Raw genomic sequence first — 24,363 nt, 5'->3', positions numbered from 1 at the left:
GCAGAATTACTGTATCATTGGGTAGTTCTGTGTTTAATTTTTTGAGGAACCTCCATACTGTTTTCCATAGCTGCTATACCATTTTATATTTCCCCTAGCAGTACACAAGAGTTCCAATTTTTCAACGTTCTAGCCAACACTTGTCATTTCTGTTTTTTTTTTCTTTAACAGTAGCTATCCTAATGGGTATGTAATCTGTGTATGTTTAATTCCTTTTACTTATTTTTTCGTGTAAAAAATTTTTTTTTAATGTTTGTTTATTTTTTGGGGGGGAGGGGCAGAGAGAGAGAGGGAGACACAGAATCTGAAGCAGGCTACAGGCTTTGAGCTGTCAGCACAGAGCCCGATGTGGGGCTTGAACTCAAGATCCATGAGATCATGACCTGAGCTAAAGGTCTAACTGAATGAGCCACCCAGGCGCCCCTTTTATGTGCTTTTTTGATTGGAGATGGTGTATTCTATTTCTAGTCAATCATCTCCATAAATTTACGCTGTTGATATAATATTTTTGGCTTAGTATTTCTGTTGTGTTGTAATAGTCCCTATATTCTAATTCATGTTGAAGTTAGACTCCTGATTTTATTCTGAAATAGAGTACAGTATCTGGTAGATTGATATTCATTAGTCAGGGTGTCATTTTGTAAGTACTTTAGGTTGATTGGGAGCATGATGCATCACTGATAGGTGAATCCAGTCTGCCAGTCATTTAAAAAGAAGTTTAGAATAAAAATAGCTTTCTTGGCTTGGACGGTTTTTTATTAAAATACAAGTTACTAAAATAGGCCATATGTACTCTTGGTTAAAAAACAACTTTTATTGTCCAGAAAGATGTACATGAAATGTAAATGTCACCATTTTTCAAGCCTTATTTGTATACCTTCTCGTAAGTTATCACCAGTAAGGAGTGATGGTGTATTCTTTCAGAATTTTTTTTTGCCAGTTTTTAAATAAAGGCCATCTTTCCTTAAATAGTTTTGATTTCCTGGTATATCATTGCATTGACATTATTACCGTTCATGAATCACTTTGTGCGCTATATTGCTACTGAAATTCTGGTCACATGTGTCTTGCTTTTAGGTTGATACATGTATGGTCTTAGTCTTTTAAGGCTGATTGTTTAACAGTAGTGTTTTCTTTGGTTCATTAATTGATCCAGCACTGTAGCATTCCATATGAAACCATGTATGTCCCTTCGGGACTTTGGGGTTTCATTTCTGGAAAATTGGATGATTCAGATTAGGCTTTCTCAACCTTTGGTAGTATTGACATATTGGACTGGATAATTCCTTGTTGTGGCTGATTACCCTGGGTATTGTTGATTGTTTAGCATTATCCTGGCCTCTACCCAGTAGCAGTCCCTTTTCCCACAAGTGTGACAACCAAAAATGTCTCCAGACATTGTCAGATATGTAAGGGACAAAATTGCCCTCAGGTGAGAACTACTGATACAGAGCTAAAACACCAGGGTCTTGAAGTTGGTAAACCAGGATTCCGGTTCTGGCTGTAAAACTTACCTTTGTCTGGTGACTCAACCTGTCTCTTCTGCTGCTGCTCTCCTTCTTCCCCCTTCTCTTCCTACTGCTTCACATCCTTTTCTTTCATAGTGTTGAAGGTGTGACGTTTGATCCAAATTATAAAGTGAGGACTTAGGGGTGCCCGGGTGGCTCAGTTGGTTAAGGGTCAGACTTTGGTTCAGGTCATGATCTCAGCGGTGAGTTCGAGTCCCGTGTTGGGCTCTGTGCTGACAGCTCAGGGCCTGGATCCTGCCTCAGATTCTGTCTCCTCTCTCTCTACCCCACCCTGCTTGCACACTGTCTCTCTCTATCTCTCTCAAAAATAAATTAACATTGGGGTATCTGGGTGGCTCAGTTGGTTAAGCACCCGACTTTTGCTCAGGTCATAAAAAAAATAAAATGAGGATTTAATTTTTCCTAACTGCCCACCTCTTTTATATTTCCTGTGATATATCTTTATGTGTGTGTGTGTGTTTAAATTTCTTTTTCTTTTTTTTTTTTTTTTACCATTTTACTTAATTTATTTTTTAAAATTTACATCCAAATTAGCATGTAGTGCAACAGTGATTTCAGCTGTAGATTCCTTAATGCTCCTTACCCATTTAGCCCATCCCCCCTCCCACAACCCCTCCAGTAACCCTCTGGTCTCCATATTTAAGGGTCTCTTATGTTTTTGTCCCCCTCCCTGTTTTTATATTATTTTTGCTTCCCTTATGTTCCTCTGTTTCGTATCTTAAGTCCTCATATGAGTGAAGTCATATGATATTTGTCTTTCTCTGACTAATTTCACTTAGCATAATACCCTCTAGTTCCATCCACGTAGTTGCAAATGGCAAGATTTCATTCTTTTTGATTGCCATGTAATACTCTATTGTATATATATATATACCACATCTTCTTTATCCATTTATCCACCGATGGACATTTGGGCTCTTTCCATACTTTGGCTATTGTTGATAGTGCTGCTGTAAACATTGGGGTGCATGTGTCCCTTTGAAACAGCGTACCTGTATCCCTTGGATAAATACCTAGTAGTGCAATTCCTGGGTTGTAGGGTAGTTCTGTTTTTAATTTTTTGAGGAACCTCCATACTGTTTTCCAGAGTGGCTGCACCAGTTTGCATTCCCACCAGCAGCGCAAAAGAGATCCTCTTTCTCCGCATCCTCACCAACATCTGTTGTTGCCTGAGTTGTTAATGTTAGTCATCCTGACGGGTGTGAGGTGGTATCTCATTGTGGTTTTGATTTGTATTTCGCTGATGATGAGTGAAGTTGAGCATTTTTTCATGTGTCATTTGGCCATCTGGATGTCTTCTTTGGAGAAGTATCTATTCATGTCTTTTGCCCATTTCTTCACTGGATTATCTGCTTTTTGGGTGTTGAGTTTGATAAGTTTTCTAGAGATTTTGGATACCAACCCTTTATCTGATATGTCGTTTGCAACTATCTTCTCCCATTCCATCAGTTGCCTTTTAGTTTTGTTGATTGTTTCCGTTGCTGTGCGGAAGCTTTTTATTTTGATGAGGTCCCAATAGTTCATTTTTGCTTTTGTTTCCCTTGCCTCCGGAGATGTGTTGAGTAAGAAGTTGCTGAGGCCGAGGTCAAAGAGGTTTTTGCCTGCTTTCTCCTCGAGGATTTTGATGGCTTCCTGTCTTACGGCCTTCATCCAGTTTGAGTTTATTTTTATGTATGGTGTAAGAAACTGGTCCAGGTTCATTTTTCTGCATGTCGCTGTCCAGTTTTTGCTGTGGCATTTTGAAAGGACGTTGCAGAGTCTGCTAAATTGGTACAATAATTCACTAAGTTGTAAAGTGTAATAAATTACTGATTGACTTTATAATTAAATAAACCTGGCCTTTTCATTGAGTCCTATAATCTTCATGGTGTGTCCTTACATCATTGTTGGAAAACCCTATTGATTTCGTAAGTATCTGTTTTTCCCTTCAAATAAAAATAGTTTTAAGTTTAGATCCTTGTTATAACTCAAGTTCTGTTGTAACCTGATATGAAGGTGTTTTAAAATACCTAACAGAGAACAGGTTTTGGTAGAATAGAGACTATAAGGTTGGCAGGAACTAGGAAACTTGGAGGCCGGCAGTCCTGTTGTCAGGGTTACGAAACTGTAAGGCATTTTGTACTTTTGTTTAACTTTTTTAATTTTTTAATTTTTTTTATTTTTGAGAGAGAGAGAGACAGAGCATGAACAGGGGAGGGTCAGAGAGAGAGGGAGACACAGAATCTGAAACAGGCTCCAGGCTCCGAGCTGTCAGCACAGAGCCTGACGCGGGGCTCGAACTCATGGACCGTGAGATCATGACCTGAGCCGAAGTCGGCCGCTTAACCAACTGAGCCACCCAGGCGCCCCTGTACTTTTGTTTAAAGCAAAAGCTCATTATTTATCCTGTTCTATCATGTAATGCGATGGAACTTCAATCATTAACAGTAGCCTGTTGGATCAACTCCTTGCTAACTTAACTTTGGCTGGTAATCTGGAGCCAAGCGGTATTGCTGTTTCCAGACTTCATCCAAATTATTAACACTAAATCAGATTGGACCATATGAACTGTTTATCCTTTATCCCACTTATAAATGGTAACTCTTTCCTAGTAACAGGATGGAGACACTATTCCCGCTTGACAGTCTGTTATTAGCTGTTGTCTAACCAAACTTAATTGTATAATGAAAGAAATCTGGCTTCTTTGTGATGTAGAGATAAGGTTTGCTCCTTCTCTTTGGTGCCTCCAGCTTGTCCTCTGCACTTTGCTTCTCAGACCTCATGTCTACCAAGTTCTGATTTACTGTTTCGTTTCATTACAAAGTAATTATAATAGCATTTCTCAGTGTTGTCATCTTTCAGCATATCTGCTTGTCTTTTGGGACTTTTGACTAATCCATCATTTTGCATCTTCTTGTTAGTCTTTTTTTTTTTCATTTTATTTATTATTTAAAAAAATTTTTTTAATGTTTATTTTTGAGAGAGAGAGAGAGAGAGAGCACGTGTGTGCATGTAGGTGGGGGAGGGGCAGAGAGAGAGGGAGACACAGAATCTGGCACAGGCTCTAGGCTCTGAGCTGTCAGCACAGAGCCCTACATGGGGCTCGAATTCATGGACCATGAGATCATGACCTGAGCTGAAGTTGGGTGCTTAACCGACTGAGCCACCCAGGCGCCTCTCATTTTAGAGAAAGAGAGAGTGGGGGAGGGGGCAGAGGGAGAGAGAGAGGATCTTAAGCAGGTTCCATGCTCAGTGTGGAGCCTGACGTGGGGCTCAATCCCCATGATCTTGGGATCATGACCTAAGCTGGAATCAAAAGAGTCAGACACTCCACTGGCTGAGCCACCCAGGTGCTCCTACTCTTTCTTTATACCTGGTTATTATATATGACGACTGGTACTGATTTGTCCTTGCTGTTTTTATAGTCCCCCCCCTTTTTTTTTTGAGAATTTTCTGATTATTCGTAGAATAATAGAATTATTAAAAAATTACTCTGATTTTTTTCTGTATGTACTCATCCCCATTTACAGAGAGAAAAAGATATTTATGATAAGGGCTCCATTTATCCTAGTGTCTACAATTACTTACAGAAAAATGAAGAGAAACCAGAAAGTTTTTGTGTGTTAGAGGTAGATGAATAGAGGGTTTGAGAAAACATTTGAAGAGGTCTTTGTATGGTTAAAGTGGCATAGTTTTCTGTACATTAGAGGCTGTTCCCAAATAAAAATTATGCTCCAAAAGTTTAAAAAAACAAGTATATTTATATCTTATAGATAGGTATATACTTAATAAATAGTAATCATACATCTATAGAGAAATGCTCATTTTATTAGACAAAAAAAATTTTAAATATTTATTTTTGAGAGACAGAGAGAGACAGCATGAGCAGGGGAAGGGCAGAGAGAGAGGGAAACCCAGAATCAGAAGCAGGCTCCAGGCTCTGAGCTGTCAGCACAGAGCCTGATGTGGGGCTCAAACCCACAAACCATGAGATCATGACCTGAGCCGAAGTCAGATGTTTCACCGACTGAGCCACTCAGGTGCCCTGAGAAATACTCATTTAAAAAAAATTACTAAAGTATAGTTGACATTGTTATATTAGTTTCATGTGTGCAACATAGTGATTCAATAATTCTCTACATTACTCAGTACTCACCACAATAAGTGTAGTTACCAGCTGTCATCATACAATGTTATTATAATGTTATGACTGTATTCCCTATGCTGTTCTTTTCATCTCCATGACTTACTTATTTTATTACTGGAGGTTTGTACCTTTGAATCCTCTTCACCTATTTTGCCCATCCCTCTCCCTTCTGGCAACTACCAGTTTGTTCTTTGTATTTATAGGAGTCTGTTTCTGTTTGTTTGATTGTTTGTTCTTTGGTTTTGTTTTTTAGATTCCACATATAAGTGCAATCATGTCGTTATTTCTCTTTCTTTGATTTAATTCACTTAGTATAAAATCCTCTGGGTCTATCCATGTTGTTGCAAAGGGCAAAACTTCAAAGTACTCATTCTTCATTATCAGAAATACACTTAGTAGAGGACATAGACATCCATCTATGTCAGCACACCCTAGCACGGAATTAGTTAATTATAGTTTATTTTTGCAAGAGAAACAGAATGACAGAGAGAGACGGAGTACAAGCAGGGGAGGGCAGAGAGAGGGGGAGACACAGAATCCCAAGAAGGCTCAAGGCTCTAGCTGTCAGCACAGAGCCTGATTCGAGGCTCGAAGCCACCAACTGCAAGATCATGACCTGAGCTGATGTTGGACACTAAACTTACTGAGCCGCGCAGTTGCCCCAGTTTATATTTTAGAGAGTGAGAGCATGAGCGGGGCAGAGGGGCAGAGGGAGAGAGAAAGAGAATACCCTAAGCAAGCTCCATGCTCAGTGGGAAGCTCAGTGTAGGGGTCCATCCTATGATTGGATGTCCACGAGTTGGATGCTTAACCGATTGAGCCACCTAGGTGCCCCCTGAATCATCATCATCATCATCATCGTAATTATTATTTTAAATGTTTTTGAGAGAGAGAGTGGGGGAGGGGCAGAGAGAGAGGGGGATAGAGGATCTGAAATGGGCTCGGCACTGACAGCAGAGAGCCTGATGTGGGGCTTGAACTTACAAACTGTGAGATTCTGACCTGAGCCGAAGTCAGATGCTTAAGTGACTGAGCCACCCATGCGCTCCCTGAATTCTTATTTTTAACAGTTGCAGTGTGAGTAGCTTTTGAAAACTTCTCAGGTAGACCCAGGTATATATCCTTCTATCCTCCCTATTTTGATCACTAGTCTAGATACTTATGCTTCTTTTGGATTCCAAAATACTGCATCTGTGCTGGTGATGGCGAAGTAGAGTTAGTTTTTTCATGCATTCAGTATTTATTTAGTTCCAACTCTAAGAGGATATTGTGCTAGACATTGAAGGGACAGATGAATTAAAACAAAATTTTGCTTTTAATGAATGAATAGTACAAACACACACACACACACACACACACACACACACACACACAAGTACAAAATAAGATAGTTACTGTTTCTCAGAGTAGGGCAGATCCACCTGGGGTGGTAGTGAGGCAGTATATGCTATATGGTAAACTTGATTCATTTTGTTGTCGTGTCAGCTTATACTGTGGTATGTAATTTGATGCATTTTCGTTTTATAGCATAGATGGATATTTTCAGTGCAGTGTGGAAAAGTCGGTTGAACTTTTGCTTCTGAGGTCAGTTCCTTCTGGCTGTGTCCTAGTCTGGTTTTTCTTCTAGGAGTGTGGTAGTAAACCTACTAACAAGGGACAGGATTAGGATGCTGAAGAGAGGAGAGGAGGACATTCTGTTGGATTCTGGGATAATTTCAGGAATATTGACAACCTCTTTCACTGGGTTAACAACTCAGCTTGTTCTACTTGTCATATTTGCTCATTTCTATCATTTGGTAAAACCCAAAATGGACTTCTGCTTATCTGTCAACCCCTTATCTCATCTTTAATACCTTCCCAGATACTCTACTTCATGACTTGGTTTTTTTCAACTTGCAGATTTTTTTAAGAGTTAAATCTTGCCATGTGGGAATATTTTCTGGTAATATTAACTCATTTCTGTTTTCCCTAAGCAGACCATAAATGTTTTCATGTTGTGAACATGGAATCTTAATATATTGTAATTGCATATTTGCTTTATGCTTCTAAACATTTAGTATATTATTTCTTTCATTGAAATTTCCATGTAGGAAACTTTCTGGCAGATATGCAGCCTATCTTGTGCTAATACAGTAATCCTAGCCTTGTCATAGTTGCAAGAGGTGATATTATTTCTGGAATACTGTGCATATTATTTAATATGTATTTGAGTGCCTCTTATGTGCCAGCCGTTTACTCTGATCTTTAGGTCCTTGTGTTGGGCCTAAGACCACTGCTACATTAATTCCCTAGGATGTCTTCTTTTTACTTATCTTGGAAGTAATAAATGGGAGATGAAAAAGTAGTTGATAATAAGAACGGAGAAACCTAATGGATGTAGGTTTCTGTTTTGATAAGGTAGAGTGAAGTAAGATATAAAAATTAAAAATTTATAGTAATGTGAATACAGAATAAAAGAGGTGCTATCTTTTTAGGAATCATCTTTCTAATCACCCTTAGAATTTCTTACAAATAATTTTTTTCTGATGGTTAGAAGCAGTACTGTTTTACTATAGACACTTGTTAAACATCTACAAAGAAAAAATTTCCTATAATTATATGATCCAGAGGCATATATTATTAACATAATGATGAATGTCTTTTTTGGTTTATTTTAAATGTACACATATTCAGTTTTTAAAAATAGAAATGAGATTGTACTGTATGCACTATGTTAGAGATTTTTAGTCAGCAGAACCCGATATGGTAACTTCTGTTAAAAATTTTTTTTTCATATTTATTTATTTTTGAGAATCAGAGAGAGACAGAGCACAAGTGGAGGAAGGGCAGAGAGAGAAGGAGACACAGAATCTGAAGCAGCTCCAGGCTCTGCGCTGTCAGCACAGAGCCCGATGTGGGGCTCAAACTCATAAACTGTGAGATCATGACCTGAGCCGAAGTTGGACACTTAACCAACTGAGCCACCGAGGCGCCCCTAGTGAATTTTTTTTCACGTCAGTTTGATATTTCTCTGTGGTTTAGTAGAGCAGTATTTAAAAAGTGTATTATAATAAGACAATTGTAAAAAGTCAAACATTACAGAAATGCATAATGTAAGGAAGGAAAAATTTCTTGTAATCTTATTTCTCTAGGTATAAATATTAATAGTTATTAGATTATTTTTCATGGCATATTATGTATTGCAATATGGTTTTTCTCATATGTATTGCATTGGATTGTTGTTTACAAAACTAGTCAATTTAGTCCTAGTGTTTTGGTTGCTTCTAGTTTATTGCTATTCACAGATAATCTTAGACACTTTTCTGTGTATATACCTCTGCTCACTTCCTTAGGATAAACTCCTAGAAATAAAATCATTACATCAAAGGAAATGTGCAACTGTAAGGTTTTCCATACTACTTGGCTTCTGGAAATGTGATACTTAGATTTCCTTCATCAGTACACGAGGTTGTTTAACAATTCTTTTTTTTTTTTTTTTAAATGTTTATTTGTTATTGAGAGAGAGACAGAGCGCAAGCAGGGGAGGGGCAGAGAGAGAGAGAGAGGGAGACACAGAATCTGAAGCAGGCCCCAGGCTCTGAGCTGTTGGCACAGGGCAGAGAACCCAACGTGGGGCTTGAACTCACAAACCGTGAGATCATGACCTGAACCAAAGTCGGACACTCAACCGACTGAGCCACCCAGGCGCCTCAAGGTTGTTTATATTTACATGTGCTCCTTAACTTTGACCATATTTTCTTTATTTTTCCATTCTGTTTGGTAAAAACTAATATATAATTTAAAATCAATTTTTTTATTCTACTGAAGGTGGTGATTTTCTCATGCTTATTCACTACTTATTGACTAATGTTTCTTACTGATTTTTATGTTTTTCTCTTATTTTCTTTTTTTATTTGAATGTGCTGTTTTTGTATTAAGGTTATCAGCACTCCCAAGAACATGAATGGTTTATTTGCTTAACTAAATCATAGGCATTTGCTTTTCTTGGTATTGTTTGTTATATAACATTTAAATTGTGTAAACTTGAAAGTTAGTACATTTTTAAACATTCTATATCCAGTAGACTTGTTATTCAAGTTCATTTTTAAACAACTTTTGTGTACTATTATCTAATAAATGCCCTATATGTCTTTATTATGAAAAAATATAAGCTGAAATAAATTTGATAACACTACTTGTTTTAAATGAGAAATAGACGACTAATAGACATTATTCTGTGACCAGTTTTATTAATTCTTCACTGACTTAATGAAACCTATTTTATTTTTTTTCTGCTAATAGCTACAAGTGTATTCATCAGAGTTTGGAGGATAATAATAGATGTCCCAAGTGTAACTATGTTGTGGATAATATTGACCATCTGTATCCTAATTTCTTGGGTGAGTCTCTGGAATGATTCTTTACTTGTAAAAACATTTTAGCCCCAAAGTGTTGTTGGCACTAATTTGTTAGAAAACCGTTTAGAGGTAAAGTGAGTCTCTCTCCTGTCACCTGGGTGCTTTCCTCAGCCTTCCTTGGGTTCTGGTGTATTTTCCGTACCGTGTTTTGTCAGTTCTATATTTTAGTATTTTTAATTGTCATAAAAAAAGAAAAATTGACAAAACTCTTATTTCTTACATAGATGGCTGGACAGAATGTAAGGCTAAAGGGGAATGCCAGAGGTCCAGAACAACTGTATCTTTATACAGTGTTGTGCATTCCTGCTGTTTGTGATTCTGGGGCAGAAGTGAGAGTCTGGGGAGGAAAGAACTTGCAGAAGGATCTTAGGAAAAGAAGAAATACTGAGCGGTAGGATACTCTGCAGGACTGTACTTTATGGGCTAGGTTAGGCAGAAGGGAAGTGAAAGTCCTACAAAGCAGAATCCTTTGTCCCTGAACCTGGAAACATGGATTGATGCTGCTATGTGGGTTTCTAGAATCACTTTTCTATCAGTTGTTACAACTTTGGAACACTTCTTTTGGAATGGTTAAATACAGAAAGAAATACAATGTTCTGACAATTTTGGCATTTACTAGGATTTTCAGGCAATATTCTTTAATGAGTCCAAAAGTTATGTGAATTTCTAAATAGAGCACCGTATACTAGTATGGAAGGAATTTTAAAATATAGTACTGTGTTAGTTAGAAAGTGATTTCACGTATTAAGTATATTCTCACATGTATCCAGTGAATAGTGAAGTCACAATTACTGATTTTCTAAGCTAGAAATTATCTTGGTGATGATTAGGTTTTAACCTTCTCTTTTTATGGATAAATTTTGGTTTTGGATAATAGGAATATTTGTTTTTATTTTAGGGAGAGAGAGAGAGAGAGAGAGAAGAGAGTATGTGCATATGGGGGAGAGGAGCAGAAGGAGAGAGAGAATCTTTTTTTCTAAATTTTTATTTTGAGAGACAGAATCGGGGGAGAGGGGCAGAGAGAGAGGGAGAGAGAGAATTCCAAGCAGGCTCTGTGCTTTCAGTGCTAAGCCCAAAGCAGGGCTCGATCCCAAGAACCGTGAGATCATGACCTGAGAGCCCAAAATCGAGTGTCAAAGCTTTACCAGCTGAGCCACTCAGGTGCCCAGTGAGAGACAGGGAGAGAGAGAAGGAGAGGGAGGGAGAGAATGTTAAGCAGGTTCCGCGCTCAGCATGGGGTCTGACTTGGGTCTTGATCCCACAACCCTGGGATCATGACCTGAGCTGAAATCAGGAGTTGGATGCTTAACTGACTAGGCCACCCAGGCACCTCTTGCACCTTTTTTATTGATAGGTTACAACCCTTTATTTATTTTTTTTATTAAGGTTTTTAAAAAATGTTTATTTTTGAGAGAGAGAGTGAGAGCAGGGGAGGGGCAGAGAGAGAGGGAGACAGAATCTGAAGCAGGTTCTAGGCTTTGAGCTGTCAGCACAGAGCCTGACATGGGGCTTGAACCCATGAACCTCGAGATAATGACCTGAGCCGAAGTTGGATGTTTAACCGACTGAGCCACCCTGGCGCCCCAGGACCCTTCATTTTTATTACTGTGCATTTACTTCATGGGTGAAGAGTTGTGGTAGACATTTTCTATAGCAGTGGTTTTTAAAATTTTTTGTCTGGGTGATCTGTATGAAAATTCTGAAAAATGATGTTCTTCCTTGTACATTGATCCCACGTTTAAAATTCGCATCCTTGGGGTGCCTGGGTGGCTCATTCGGTTAAGCGTCCAACTTTGACTCAGGTCATGATCTCGTGGTTAGTGAGTTTGAGCCCATGTCAGGCTCTGTACTGACAGCTCAGAGCCTGGAGCCTGCTTCACATTCTGTGTCTGCCTCTCTCTCTGCCCCTCCTCCGCTCACACGGTCTCTCAAAAATAAACATTAAAAAAAAATAAAATTAGAATCCTCAGTTTTTTTTTTATATGTTTAAGTGGTTGTAAAGGATGTCACTTTAGGAGTATTGTAAATATGGTTATTTAAAAGTAAAACTTTTATCTCTTTATTTTTTAAAGTTTAATTTGAGAGAGAGAGAGAGAGACCGAGCACCCCAGTGGGGGAGGGGCAGAGAGAATGGGAAATGGAATCATAGGCAGGCTCTGCGCTGTCACTGCAGAGTCTGATGCAGGGCTCAAAGTCGTGAACTGGGAGATCATGACCTGAGCCGAAGACAAGAGTCGGACGCTTAACTGACTGAGCCACTCAGGCACCCCAGGATCATCATAGTTTTTAAAAAAATTAATATATAATGGACATATAACATGATGTAAGTTTAAGATTTTTTTCTTTTTAAAATGTAAGTATGGGGAAACTTTGCTTACATAAATAAGTTGATGGGGAGTGAAGGAATTTTGATAACAGTAATGTCACTCAGTTTTTTGACTTTGTTCTGAATTAAGAAATGAAGAAAGAAAGCATTTTGATTTATCCTCAAAAAGAAACTTAATGCTCTATTAGTTAACAAGTCCTTTCTTCAATTTTAATGAAAGCAAAGAATTGGAAGCCAAACACTCAAGAAGGATTTGGCCTTCTGGTCATTATCATTATACACTTTTTTGTCAAGACAGGTACCTTGATTTTGCCTTTCCTGCCCTAAACACTACACTGTTAGACCCTTTTTCTTCTGACTTTCCTTCCCCCATCTCTTCTTCTACCTTTAATAGCATTCCATTTAATTCCCTCCTTCTACCTTTCCTCCTCCAACACATTCACTATTCTTTCCATCCTACTTGCTCTTGAGAGCTTGCTTTCTCCTGTCACTGAGAGGCTCGTGTGAGGTGAAGTCTTCCTGTCCCTGTCCTGACATATTGCCCCATCTGTTGCTGTCTTCCACTCCTGCCAAGACTTGCTCTCTGGCTCCCCCTATCCATCCATGGTGTGAAAGCTCTCTCCAGCTTCCTGCCTCATCTCTCCTCTCTGTATATAAAATTTGTAAATTGAATTTTCTTACCTCCTTTATGAATGACTTTATTATTCTTTGAAGGGACAACATCAGTGTTACGTTTAAAATCCTTACTTGAAAGGAAAGTAAATAACCAAGAAGGGCACTTGTGATGAGCACTGGGTGTTGTATGTAAGTGATGAATGACTAGAATCTATCCCTGAAACCAATATTGCGCTGTATGTTAACTAAAATTTAAATTAAGAAAAGGAAAGAAAAAGTAAATAAAGTATATTAACATCCTTACTACTGCTAAGCAGTGTCCTAAGTGCTTTGTGTAAACCAACTCATTTAATTTTCAGTCCTGTGAGTTGTTGCCCTACTCATTCTTCAGGTGAGGAAACTAAGGCACAGAGAAGTTGAGTAACTTGTGTAAAGTTACACAGTCATATTGGTAGAATTGGAATTTGGTCCTAAGTAGTCTTAAAAGTGTGCGCTTTAACTACACTCTCTTGCTTCTAAAAAGATAATTGCTAGAATGGAAGTGTTAGCAATAGAAGTGCGTTGTCTGTTCATAGTACTGTGGCCGTTTTAAGGATCCAGAGAAGTATAATTATGGATATAGAATATCCTTCAAGTTAAGTGGTATACAAGATTTCTCAGTAAAATGCAATGTAGTATACACACAAAGTATTACACTTTAAGTCACAGTTTTTATTCAAATGGATGATTCTGTTACTGAAACATTAAACTCTTATTCATGTACTTCTCTTTATTCCCACTGCATTGTTTCAAGCTTTCCTTTCTCTTCCCTGGTTTATAATAGTAACTTTGTGAGATACATCCTAGGCTCTTCAGAATCAGTCTGCCATCTGTCTACATTTCCAGCCTTAGTTTGTAGTCCATTAATCATTAACAGAATCACTATGACCCTGTGTGTCAGCATAGTGATTTTAAGTCATTTTATCTCCTGGTCTCTAATGACTTTCCCCCCTCTTTCTCACACCGTTATCTGAATTCTTTTCCACTTCTTTTTCTGCTTAGTGAACCTCTGCATGTTGTGGCCCAATTCTAATGTCACTTTCTATGTGTAGCCTACTCATTTACACTTCGATTCCTCCTTGTCCTGTGTTCCGTGTAAGGCTGTTTCAGCGATAGTACCAATTATCACATTATGTTACAACTCCTGCACCATACACATTTGTCTTCCTACTCAGAGTTGCTTGAGTCTTAGATTGAGTCTTACTTATCATTGAAGTGCGGATTATTAGTGTGGGCTTGATACCTCTCTGGTTTGTTCAGAAATATTAATCGTTAATAAAAAAAAAAAAAAGAGGGGCGCCTGGGTGGCTCAGTCAGTTGAGCATTGAGTTTGGCTCAGGTCATGATCTCATGGTTTGTGAGTTCGAGCCCCGCATCAGGCTCTGTGCTGTCAGCTTGGAGCATGGAGTCTGCTTCCGATTCTGTCTGTCTGTCTCTCTCTCTCTCTCTGCCCTTCTCCTGTTCGCACTCTCTCTCTCAAAAATAAATGAAACATTAAAAGAGATTAAAAAGAAATATTAATTGTTGGATTGTGGTATAGTGGGAAATATTAGATAGTTGGATTCATATCCCAATTCTCTTATATCATATGTGTTACCACGAATGAGTTCCTGATGCTTTCTCTAATTTTCTTATCTCTAAAATGGGGAGAATGACCCATAGGATAATGTCTATAAATTAAAGTGTTAGACTAGTGCTAAACTGGCTTAGTGCTAATTTCTTTTTCTTTATCAGGTTTTTGTTGTTTTTGTTTGTTATTATCAGTTGGCTGTTAAAGACAGAAAAAAAGAATTTGTAGAATTGGTTAATTCAGTGGTTCAGTGATAGTATCAAGTTCTCTCTTTCTGTTCCTCTGTCCCCATTGGTTCTTTGACTAGCTCCCCCCGCCCCTCCCCGCCCCAAGACTGCAGGATGGCTCGAAGCAGTTCCAGATTTCCAGTCATACTGGGTTGGGGTGGGACCTGGCTTTTCTGAAAGCATATGGCAGCCTGACACTTGGGAGAAAATTATGTTGTTATTTAAAAAAGAGGGGGGAGGATGGTTTTTGATAGGTAACTGACAGTGTCTGCCTTGATATTTATAGGAAAGTAACAAACAAAAAGAAGAACAAATAAAAATGGTTAGTGCCTACTTCATAGAATCAATCAGGTACCGTGTGGAGGATGGGACAGTCTAATACAGTGAAGAATTGTCTCCCTCCAGGTGCTGATAGTGTCATTGAGATACATACAAGAAAGCATATATTCTAAACAATTCTCCTAAGGCAGTAGTGGTAGTGATAATAGCTGTTGTGGTAGTAGCTGTGGCAAAACTGTTTCAAATTCAATATAAAATGAAAACCTAGCATTTTCTGCTTAGCATCTTTTTAATTTGGGGGCTTTTTAAATTGAGAATTGAACCCATATAAACAGAACACTTAGGTGATGCGTTTAACAATAATCCAAATTGTACTTTTTGTTTTGTTTCTCTTTTCAGTGAATGAGCTCATTCTCAAACAGAACCAAAGATTTGAGGAAAAGAGGTTCAAATTGGACCACTCAGTGAGTAGCACCGTATGTTTCAACTCTTATTACTATTTTTAATAAATTTCAATTTGTTGTTTCTGATGTTTTAAAATTAATTAAAAAAAATTTTTTTTTTTTTTTTTTTGAGAGAAAGAGTGCGCAAGTGAGCAAGTGGCAGAGAGAGAGAGAGAGAAAGAGAGAATCTCAGGAGGGGCAGAGGGAGGGGGGAAGGGAGGGAGGGGGAGAGAGAGAGAGAGAGAGGGAGGGAGAAAGAAAGAAAGAAAGAAAGAAAGAAAGAAAGAAAGAAAGAAAGAAAGAAAGAAGCAGGGCTCACCTGAAACAGGACTCGAGCTCACCCGATGTGGGACTTGAACTCAAGAACCCTGTGATATCATGACCTGAGCCAGAGTCACATGCTTAACAACTGAGCCACCCACGTGCCATAATATTAATTACATATCAAAGCTTAGTATATCATTGATTTTTTTTAAAGGAAATTTGTTTTAAGTTTATTCTATTTAATAAAGAACTTTGTTAACTGCATTGTCCAAAATTTAGTGATTATCTTTTGAATGGTCTTGTGGGATCACACTGAGTCATGTTGGCTTGTAACACATGACATTTAGAGGATTATGTGGCAGGGTGAAACTGTGGTTGGTAATTTGGAAAAACTATTGGAAGATTCTGAATTTAAGAGGATCAGTCCCAAACTTATTGAGGGAAGTGAGCTTAAATTAATAACTTACCAAGTACAAAGTTGAAAATATGGCTAGACAGATAATTAAAATCCAAGCACTTATTTATTTATAAAAGTTTATTTTACTTATTTTGAGGAGAGGGTGGGGCAGAGATTGGGAGAGAGAATCCCAAGCAGGGTCCACACTCCCAGTACAGAACCCAACACAGGGCTTTATCCCATGAACCATGAGATCATGACCTGGGCAGAAATCAAGAGTTGGACAATCGACAGAGCCCCCAAGGCATCCAAAATTCAAGCACTTCTTTTGAAGGGAATTCTACTGTTAGCTGTGCCCACTTAATATTTGTCTTGAATATTACTTTTGTATCTGTTACCTAAATTCATTTAAGGGAGAAGTAGTGTTTAATTTAGGATTAGAAGGCTAGGAGCCACTTGCTTGGAAGGAGTAGGTTAGAATATTAAAGTATATTTTTTATATCTATGTCATAAACATATTAGGAAGTAGCAGTTAAGCATTTGTTTTAGACTCTCTGAAACAATCTTCTTGAAGTTGCTATGGTTCTTCTTTTCATTTTTAGAATGGCCACAGGTGGCAAATATTTCAGGATTTGTTGGGAACTGACCAAGATAACCTTGATTTGGCTAATGTCAACCTCATGTTGGAATTACTAGTGCAGAAGAAGAAACAGCTGGAAGCAGTAAGTGGTAGCTGAACTTTAAAAAATTTTAACTGGTGTTCTTTATTGCATTGAGAAAGATCTAGAAATGCTTAAAATAATAGGGTAGTGTCTGCCATTCAGTTCATTCAATTTTATTCTGTAAGAGCATGCTCAAGGTATCACTTCTAACAAATTCCCCCTTTCCAAGTAAAAGAAAAGACAGATGTCTTTTTTTTTCTTTTTTAAAATATTTATTTATTTTGAGAGAGAGAGAGCGAGCGAGCGAGCATGAGTGGGGAAGAGGGGCAGAGAGAGAGAGGGACACAGAATCCCAAGCAGGCTCCATGCTCAGCGTGGAGCTCGATGTGGTGCTGGATCCCACCACGACCGTGAGATCATGACCTGAGCCAAAATCAAGAGTCAGATGCCAAACTGACTGAGCCACCCAGGTGCCCTTCTTCTTTTTTTAAAAATTTGTTTACTTTGAGACAGCAAGCAGGGGAGGAGCAAAGAGAGTGGAAGAGAGAGAATCTTAAGCAGGCCCCTTGCTGTCAGCCCAGAGCCCAACGTGGGGCTCAGTCTCATGAACCATGAGATCATGACCTGAGTGGAAAGCAAGAGTCAGATGCTTAACTGACTGAGCCACCCAGGTGCCCTAAGACAGAGTTCTTATATACAACTTACTTGCACTGTCCAGTTTATATTAAGAAAAACTGAGTGATAAGAAAGACGTGAGAAAATACAGTTTCATTTTAATGGAAAACAATTATATTGGTCATTTTTTTCTAATATATTCCTTGCCATATCTTCCCTTCTTCACATATGAGATTTAGAAGAGAAAATAGATACTATTTTTATCTACATAAAATCCTTTCAGCAGGTGTCCGTTGGTGGCAGCTGTAGTCTATGGCTTAAATAATTTATAGAAAGATGGGAACTGGAACTATATACATGCTGTTTCATCTAATGAAAGTAAATAAATGTAAAATTGCATTTGTTTTATGTAAACATAAGCAATGTAAAATGTGATTTTGCGTGTATTAGTCAAGAATGGAATATGATCCATTAGGAGCAACTCGCACCTTAGCAGGAGCAGAGTCCCTGTGACCTAGCTTAAATGAAAAGGAGGGGTAAAGTAAGTGAGTGAGTAGCTGACATATATGAAAAGGAAGAGTTTAACAACCAAAGATGGGGAAGATTGGAACCATAGCTTCTCTGGAGACTATAAGGAAATGAGATCAGTCACTTGAATGTTGTTGGATCTTTGGTGCTTTTCATGTCTGTTTCTTTGGGACAGGTCTGATTTCCTTTTCTCAGATTCTTATCACATGGTGGGTAATATAGTCACTTGTACTTTCTTCATTTGTATTTATGTTTTGAAAGAAAAGGGGCTTTCCTTTCCAGTTTCGGTTTAAAAAATTCTGTGGGTGGATTCTTTATTAACATAGCTTAGATCTGGATTGCATCTGATAGAACGGGAGTCTTTTAGTAGGACGAGGGAATAGCTGAGGTTGTGCTTACCAGAATGGTTCTCCCATGCTGTGTCTTTTTGGGGCATAGGACTGGCAGGAATTTCTCCTGTGTTTTTAGAAGAGGAGGCTTTATCTTTTATTTATGTATTTTCTTTTAGTTTTATTGAGATATGATTGACATATAACACTGTATAAGCTTAAGGTATACAGCATAATGTCTTGACATACATGTATTGTGCAGTGATTACCACAGTAAGTTTAGTAACATCCATTATCTCATATAGATACAGGAGAAATAAAGAAGAGAAAAAAAAGAAAAAAAAAAGGTTTTTTTTTTGTGATGAAAATTTTTTAGGATTTACTCTTTTAGCAGTTTTCAAATACACCATACAGTGGTGTTGACTGTAGTCATCATGTTGTATATTACATCCTCAGTACTTATTTATCTTATAACTGGAAGTTTGTACCTATTGATCGCCTTCATCTAACCCCCTCCCCCCTGCCCTGCCATTTCTAGTTAGTACAAATCTGATTTCTATGAGTATGGTGGATTTTAAGATTCCACATGTGAGATCAATACAGTACTTGACTTTCTCTGTCAGACTTTCTTCATGTAGCATAATGCCCTCAAGGTCCATTCATGTTGTTGCAAGTGGTAATATCTCTTTTATTCTCATGGCTGAATAGTATTCCATTTTGTATATATAGCCATGTCTTTATCCATTCATGGTTGTAGACACTTAGGATGTTTCCGTTTCTTGGCTATTGTAAATAATGCTGTAGTATACATGGGGGTTCAGATGCCTCTTCAGCATAGGGATTCATTTGTTTGGATAAATACTGAGAAGTAGGATTACTGAATCATATGGTAGTTCTGTTTCCAATTTTATTTTCCTTAAGAATGCCCAGAAGTTTGATTCAAGGTTCAGAGATGGTGGCCAGGCTGCCCTCTCATTGCCCAGCACCTCTGTCTCCAGTATTGGCTTTGTTTTGCTTTTGCTTTTGTTTTGAAAAGTGAGGGAGGATTCTTAACGTGAACTTCTTTTCAGAACTGCCCTCCCAAGGGTCTCCTTATGCCTCCAGCAATGAGGTGTTTGAATTGGTCCTTTGGTGCTTGTAGGCCACCTTGTGCAGAGAGGTTTCAGTAGCTTGCAGTGAGACTGGTCCTTCTGTATTTCAGGGATTTGCTCCATCACAGTTTTTATCTCCAGGTACCTGGGACACAGTGCCTTGTATATCTGAAGGCCAAGTGCACCAGGGAAGCCATGTAGCCATGGTGCTGCCTGTGTACCTAGAAGCCTTCCAACAGATATGTGGTGAAAAGCCACATGACTGTTTTCAATTTTTGGGAAGCCTCCATACTGTTGTTTGCCACAGTGGTTGTACCAGTTCACATTCTCACCACTCGTGCACGGGGGCTCCCTTTTCTTGACATCCTCACCAGCATTTGTTAGCTCTTCTCCTTTTGATAGTAGCCATTGTATCAGGTATAAGGTGATATCTCATAATGCTTTTGATTTACATTTCCCTGACGATTTGTCAGTTATTGGCTGTCAGCGTAGAGCCTGATGTGGGGCTTGATCAAGACCATGACCTGAGCCAAAATTAAGTGTTGGACACTATTAATTTTTTGATTGGATGCCAGGAATTGTAAATTTCATTTTGTTTAGTGCTGGTTTTTTTTCCTGTTACTTTATACACTCCTGAGCTTTGTTCTGACACAAGTTAAGTTACTTGGAAATAGTTGGATTCCTTTGAATCTTTTTTTTAAGCTTTATTAGGTGGTAACAGAGGAAATTTTTATTTTTTTATTTTTATTATTTTATTTTACTTTTTAAATTTACATCCAAATTAGTTAGTATATAGTGCAACAGTAATTTCAGGAGTAGATTCCTTAATGCTCCTTACCCATGTAGCCCATCCTGTCTCCCATAACCCCTCCAGTAACCCTCTGTGTGTTCTTCATATTGAAGAGTCTCTTCTGTTTTGTCCCCCTCCCTGTTTTTATATTATTTTTGCTTCCCTTCCCTTATGTTCATCTGTTTTGTGTCTTAAAGTCCTCATATGAGTGAGGTCATATGATGTTTGTCTTTCTCTGACTAATTTTGCTTAGCATAATACCCTCTAGTTCCATCCACGTAGTTGCAGATGGCAAGATTTCATTCTTTTTTATTGCTGAGTAATACTCCATTGTATATATATATATACCACATCTTCTTTATCCATTCATCCATTGATGGACACAGAGGATATTTTTATGTAGGCTAATTTTGCCCCCCCCCCCAAAGCAAACTTTTTGAGTATTCATTTTGTTTATTTTTGCTTTGTAATCAGTATATTAAGGAAACATTCATACATTTCAAGAATTGCTTAATTCTGATATCCAGATTTAAGCTTGCGAACATGACTTTTAAACCTACAATTAAAGCTATTCATTGTAATTTGCTATACTAGCAACATTAAATTACAGTTACTTGGAGCATTAGTTAAATGGTTTAAAGTGACACCTTCCTATCTCATACATGGAAATTAACTTCTCCATGAATGTCTCCTCACTCTAAGTTTCCCTGCTGCCGAAGTCATTATTCTGAAGCTTATCATGGTCCAAAGAGAAGGGAAAAAAAGCTTAATCCGAACTGAGGTATATATATATGTGTGTATATATATTAAAAAAGAAAAAGATGGCACAGCAGAAGGGAATGCCATTGTACGAGTGCAGGCCCTCAAGCAGCAGTAAACTCCTTCTTTAGAAAGGTGTCCTTTCTATCACTGGAACCAGAGGCCAGATTACATAGCATACCTTTTTCAAGTAACTGTTCAGGCAATAGAATAAATGCAGAGGCATCATATTGAATCCCACTTAGTATAACTACAGACAACACTTCTACAAATCAAGTTCTTTGATTACCAATTAAGTACAAGTCTTACCTTCATAGCTTGGTCATACACTGAAGTCAATACATACACTTAGCATTTTAGTCTAATCTGTTTCATGTACATAGAACTGAAATCAGTTACAAGGTATGGCCTAACAAATGCTGGGGGGTGGGGTTTAAAAAGTAGTTTTAACAAGTGCTAAACAGATTTATCTTGTACACTGAAGTCATCATACATACAGCAAAGTCAGAGCTTTTATATTTGAGTTTATTCTTCATTTAACTTTAAAAAAAAATTTTTTTTTTACATTTATTTATTTTTGAGAAATAGACAAAGCATGAGAAGGGGAGGGGCAGAGAGAGAAGGAGACACAGAATCTGAAGCAGGCTCCAGGCTCTGAGCAAGTGGTCAGTATGGAGCCTGTTGTGGGGCTTGAACCCACAAACTTTGAGATCATGACCTGAGCCGAAGTCGGACGCTCAACCGACTGAGCCACCCAGGTGCCCCTCTTCATTTAACTTTTAAAACACTACTATAGTTGAATATTAAAAACAACAGGAAGTAGTGAGCTATGATTGTGGTCCTTCACTTACTCGCTACTGTGTAGAGCATGCCAGCAGTGTTATTCACCAGCCCTGTTAAGAGGTCTGACACTGAGCATCACCCCCAGGAGGATGTTCATCATCCTCATGTGCTTCTCCATTGTAATGGTGCCATCTTTCTGATTTGGGTCAAAGTCCACCAGTTCTACCTGGTCCAATTCATCAGTCTCTACTACTTCCTTCCTCTCAGGTAGGAGTTTTTCCAGTATAGAGAGTTTGTCAGGAGAGAAAAAGCCTTTCTCAGGAAAGTTTACCTTAAATGTGATGATTAGGTGACCTTTTTTCATATGGTCTATGATAAATTGGCATGCCTTCATTTAGCACACCCTTGATATCTCCATGCTTGACAATCTCACGTGGAGGTGATGACGGTGGTTCAGTTGTCAAGAGTAGATATTGTCTTTTGAAAGCCACACAGCGCTTCAACCAGCTGTATATCCATACATGTGAAAAAATCTCCTTGTCCAGTGAAAATAGCATGGTCTTTCTGATCTAAAACAGTGATGATATCTTCTGGTTCCAGTCTTGATTCTTGGTCTCCTTCACCGTGGAATGTTATCTTCTGGCCATCTTTCATGCCTTTGTCAATATGAACTTCTAGAATCTTCTTTTCTTGAACTATCATCCTCCCATTGCAGCTTTTACATCTGTCTTTAGGTCTGATCCCTTTCCCATGGTCCTAGCACTCTGTGCACACAGATTGAATTTGTTGAGCCATTCCAGGTCCCATCTGGTGAAAAAAAACTTTATTTCTTTTTGTTTAAAAAGTTTATTTTTTTTATTTTGAGAGAGCCTGTGAGCATGAGTGAGCAGGGGAGGGACAGAGAAAGAGGGAGAGAGAAAATTCCAAGCAGGTTCCATGCTGTCAGCATAGAGTCCAATCCCACGAACCTTGAGATCATGACGTGAGCCCCTTGAGACCATGAGCTGAGCCGAAATCCAGAGTTGGGAGCTCAACCGACTGAGCCACCCAGGTGCTCCCTATCTGATGGATTCTTACTTGCATCCCAGTATGTTGGTAATTGGGACAGCATTGTGCCACTCCTTTCCTACAACCTCAGCCTTCATATTTGTTGCAAATCACATTCTTTTGCAGAACTAGTTTTCTATCTTGAGAAAGAGAAAGAGAGCGTGAGCAGGGGAGGGGCAGAGAGAGACTAGGAGAGACAGAGTCTCAAGCAGGCTCCATTTATAGATAATCGGTATAAAAAAGTCCTAAGAAGGGTGCAGAAGGGTATTTGTCATCATTGTTGGGGCACAGAGCCTTGATGAGTTTGTTCTGTGTGATAGTTCAACTTTTCAGGAATGTGTCTAAGGTTTAGTAAATACCACTTTGTTTTGCAGGAAAACAATTCACTTTCAAATTTTCATGATACTATGTTTTAAAAATTTATTCACTTGTGAGACATTAATTCGGTTATGTTAATCAGAATATCCTAATGTGATTGCTTCTTTATATTTGTTCTCCCTTGTCCTTATTGTCTTGACTTAAACATTTCATTGATCTGTTTTGCCTTTTACCCTTTAAAATATGAAGAACCCTCTCCTCATAGGGGATAGACTCTGGGAGTGGGTGGCCATGCCTTTTTGTGATATGTATAATATTTAGGGATTTGTCAAATTTTGACTGGCTTATTCTTATCATCTGGGGACTTGGTTTTATTTATTTGTTTTATTTTAGAGAGGCGGGGAGGGGGAGAGGGAGAGAGAATCTTAAGCAAGCTCCACACTCAATGCAGAGCTGGGTGCAAGGCTCAATCCCAAGACCCTGCGATCATGGCCGAAATCAAGTAGGTTGCCTTACTAACAGCCATCCAGACGTCCCTGGAGACTTGCGAAACAAAGGTTCTTGGAATATTTTCTAGAGTAACAGAATCAAATATAATTGTCCCTATTTGTTTTAACAAATGCCCCCAGACAATTCTGTTGCATAACAAGGTAAATGAAAGTTTTATTATTTTTTGTTATTTATTTTTGTTTGATTTGGAAATGATTTTCTGGTCTTTATTATTCTTCTTTTGAAATATATAAGAAATTAGAGTTACCTTTGTTAATAAACTATCTCATTCCATTTTTAGCTTTTGATGCTCTTTTTACATATATTCATTCATCAGTTTCACCTGGAATTCCTTGTTTCTTTGTGTGAATTTTAACAGTAACAGATAAATATTTTCAGTTTTATATTTTATACCCAGAAACTGTCAAGCTTATAATTATCTTTTATCTATTACATGTTTGTTTCACTTAACAATTCAGATTATTTACCTCTTCCTTCATTTGATTATATTAAAATATTTGTTCTTAAATGTCTGATTTTTGTCTGAACTTCTCTATGGACATATATTCTCACATTTGTGTGAGTAGGTAATAGCCACAAATAGTAAGTTTCATTTCTAAAAGGTATGAATTCCTTCCCAAATATTATTCTGCCTTTGGAGAAAGTGATTTTAGTTTCCAGGAACTATGTTGAATCCACTATGATTTTTGTCTTGGTGTTCTCTTAGTTTGGTTGGAAGA

The 24,363-nt window shown here is 38.2% G+C and overlaps 1 protein-coding gene and 1 pseudogene across 8 annotated transcripts in view; one reads left to right on the top strand and one right to left on the bottom strand.

Moving 5' to 3' along the window:
* Positions 1 to 24,363, top strand: part of COP1 (COP1 E3 ubiquitin ligase) — a 281,667-nt gene that overhangs the window by 51,442 nt on the left and 205,862 nt on the right. For 6 of the 8 annotated variants that reach the window (XR_003965751.1, XM_030301693.1, XM_030301697.1 and 3 more), the window contains 3 exons: positions 9,937 to 10,034; positions 15,508 to 15,584; positions 16,815 to 16,934. Coding sequence is in view for 7 of the 8 variants with exons in the window: in XM_030301693.1 (XP_030157553.1) it covers positions 9,937 to 10,034; positions 15,508 to 15,584; positions 16,815 to 16,934 (295 nt within the window). In the remaining variant the exon portion in view is untranslated. The remainder of the gene's footprint in view (positions 1 to 9,936; positions 10,035 to 15,507; positions 15,585 to 16,814; positions 16,935 to 24,363) is intronic. The other 2 variants (XM_030301696.1, XM_030301694.1) reach the window with 1 other exon arrangement.
* On the bottom strand, positions 21,883 to 24,123 carry LOC115505493 (annotated as a pseudogene).

This window comes from Lynx canadensis, chromosome F1, assembly GCF_007474595.2.
Source record: "Lynx canadensis isolate LIC74 chromosome F1, mLynCan4.pri.v2, whole genome shotgun sequence".
Classification (NCBI taxonomy): Eukaryota; Metazoa; Chordata; class Mammalia; order Carnivora; family Felidae; genus Lynx; species Lynx canadensis.
The sequence above is the reverse complement of the archived record's forward strand: the minus strand, read 5'-3'. Positions and strand labels throughout refer to the sequence as shown.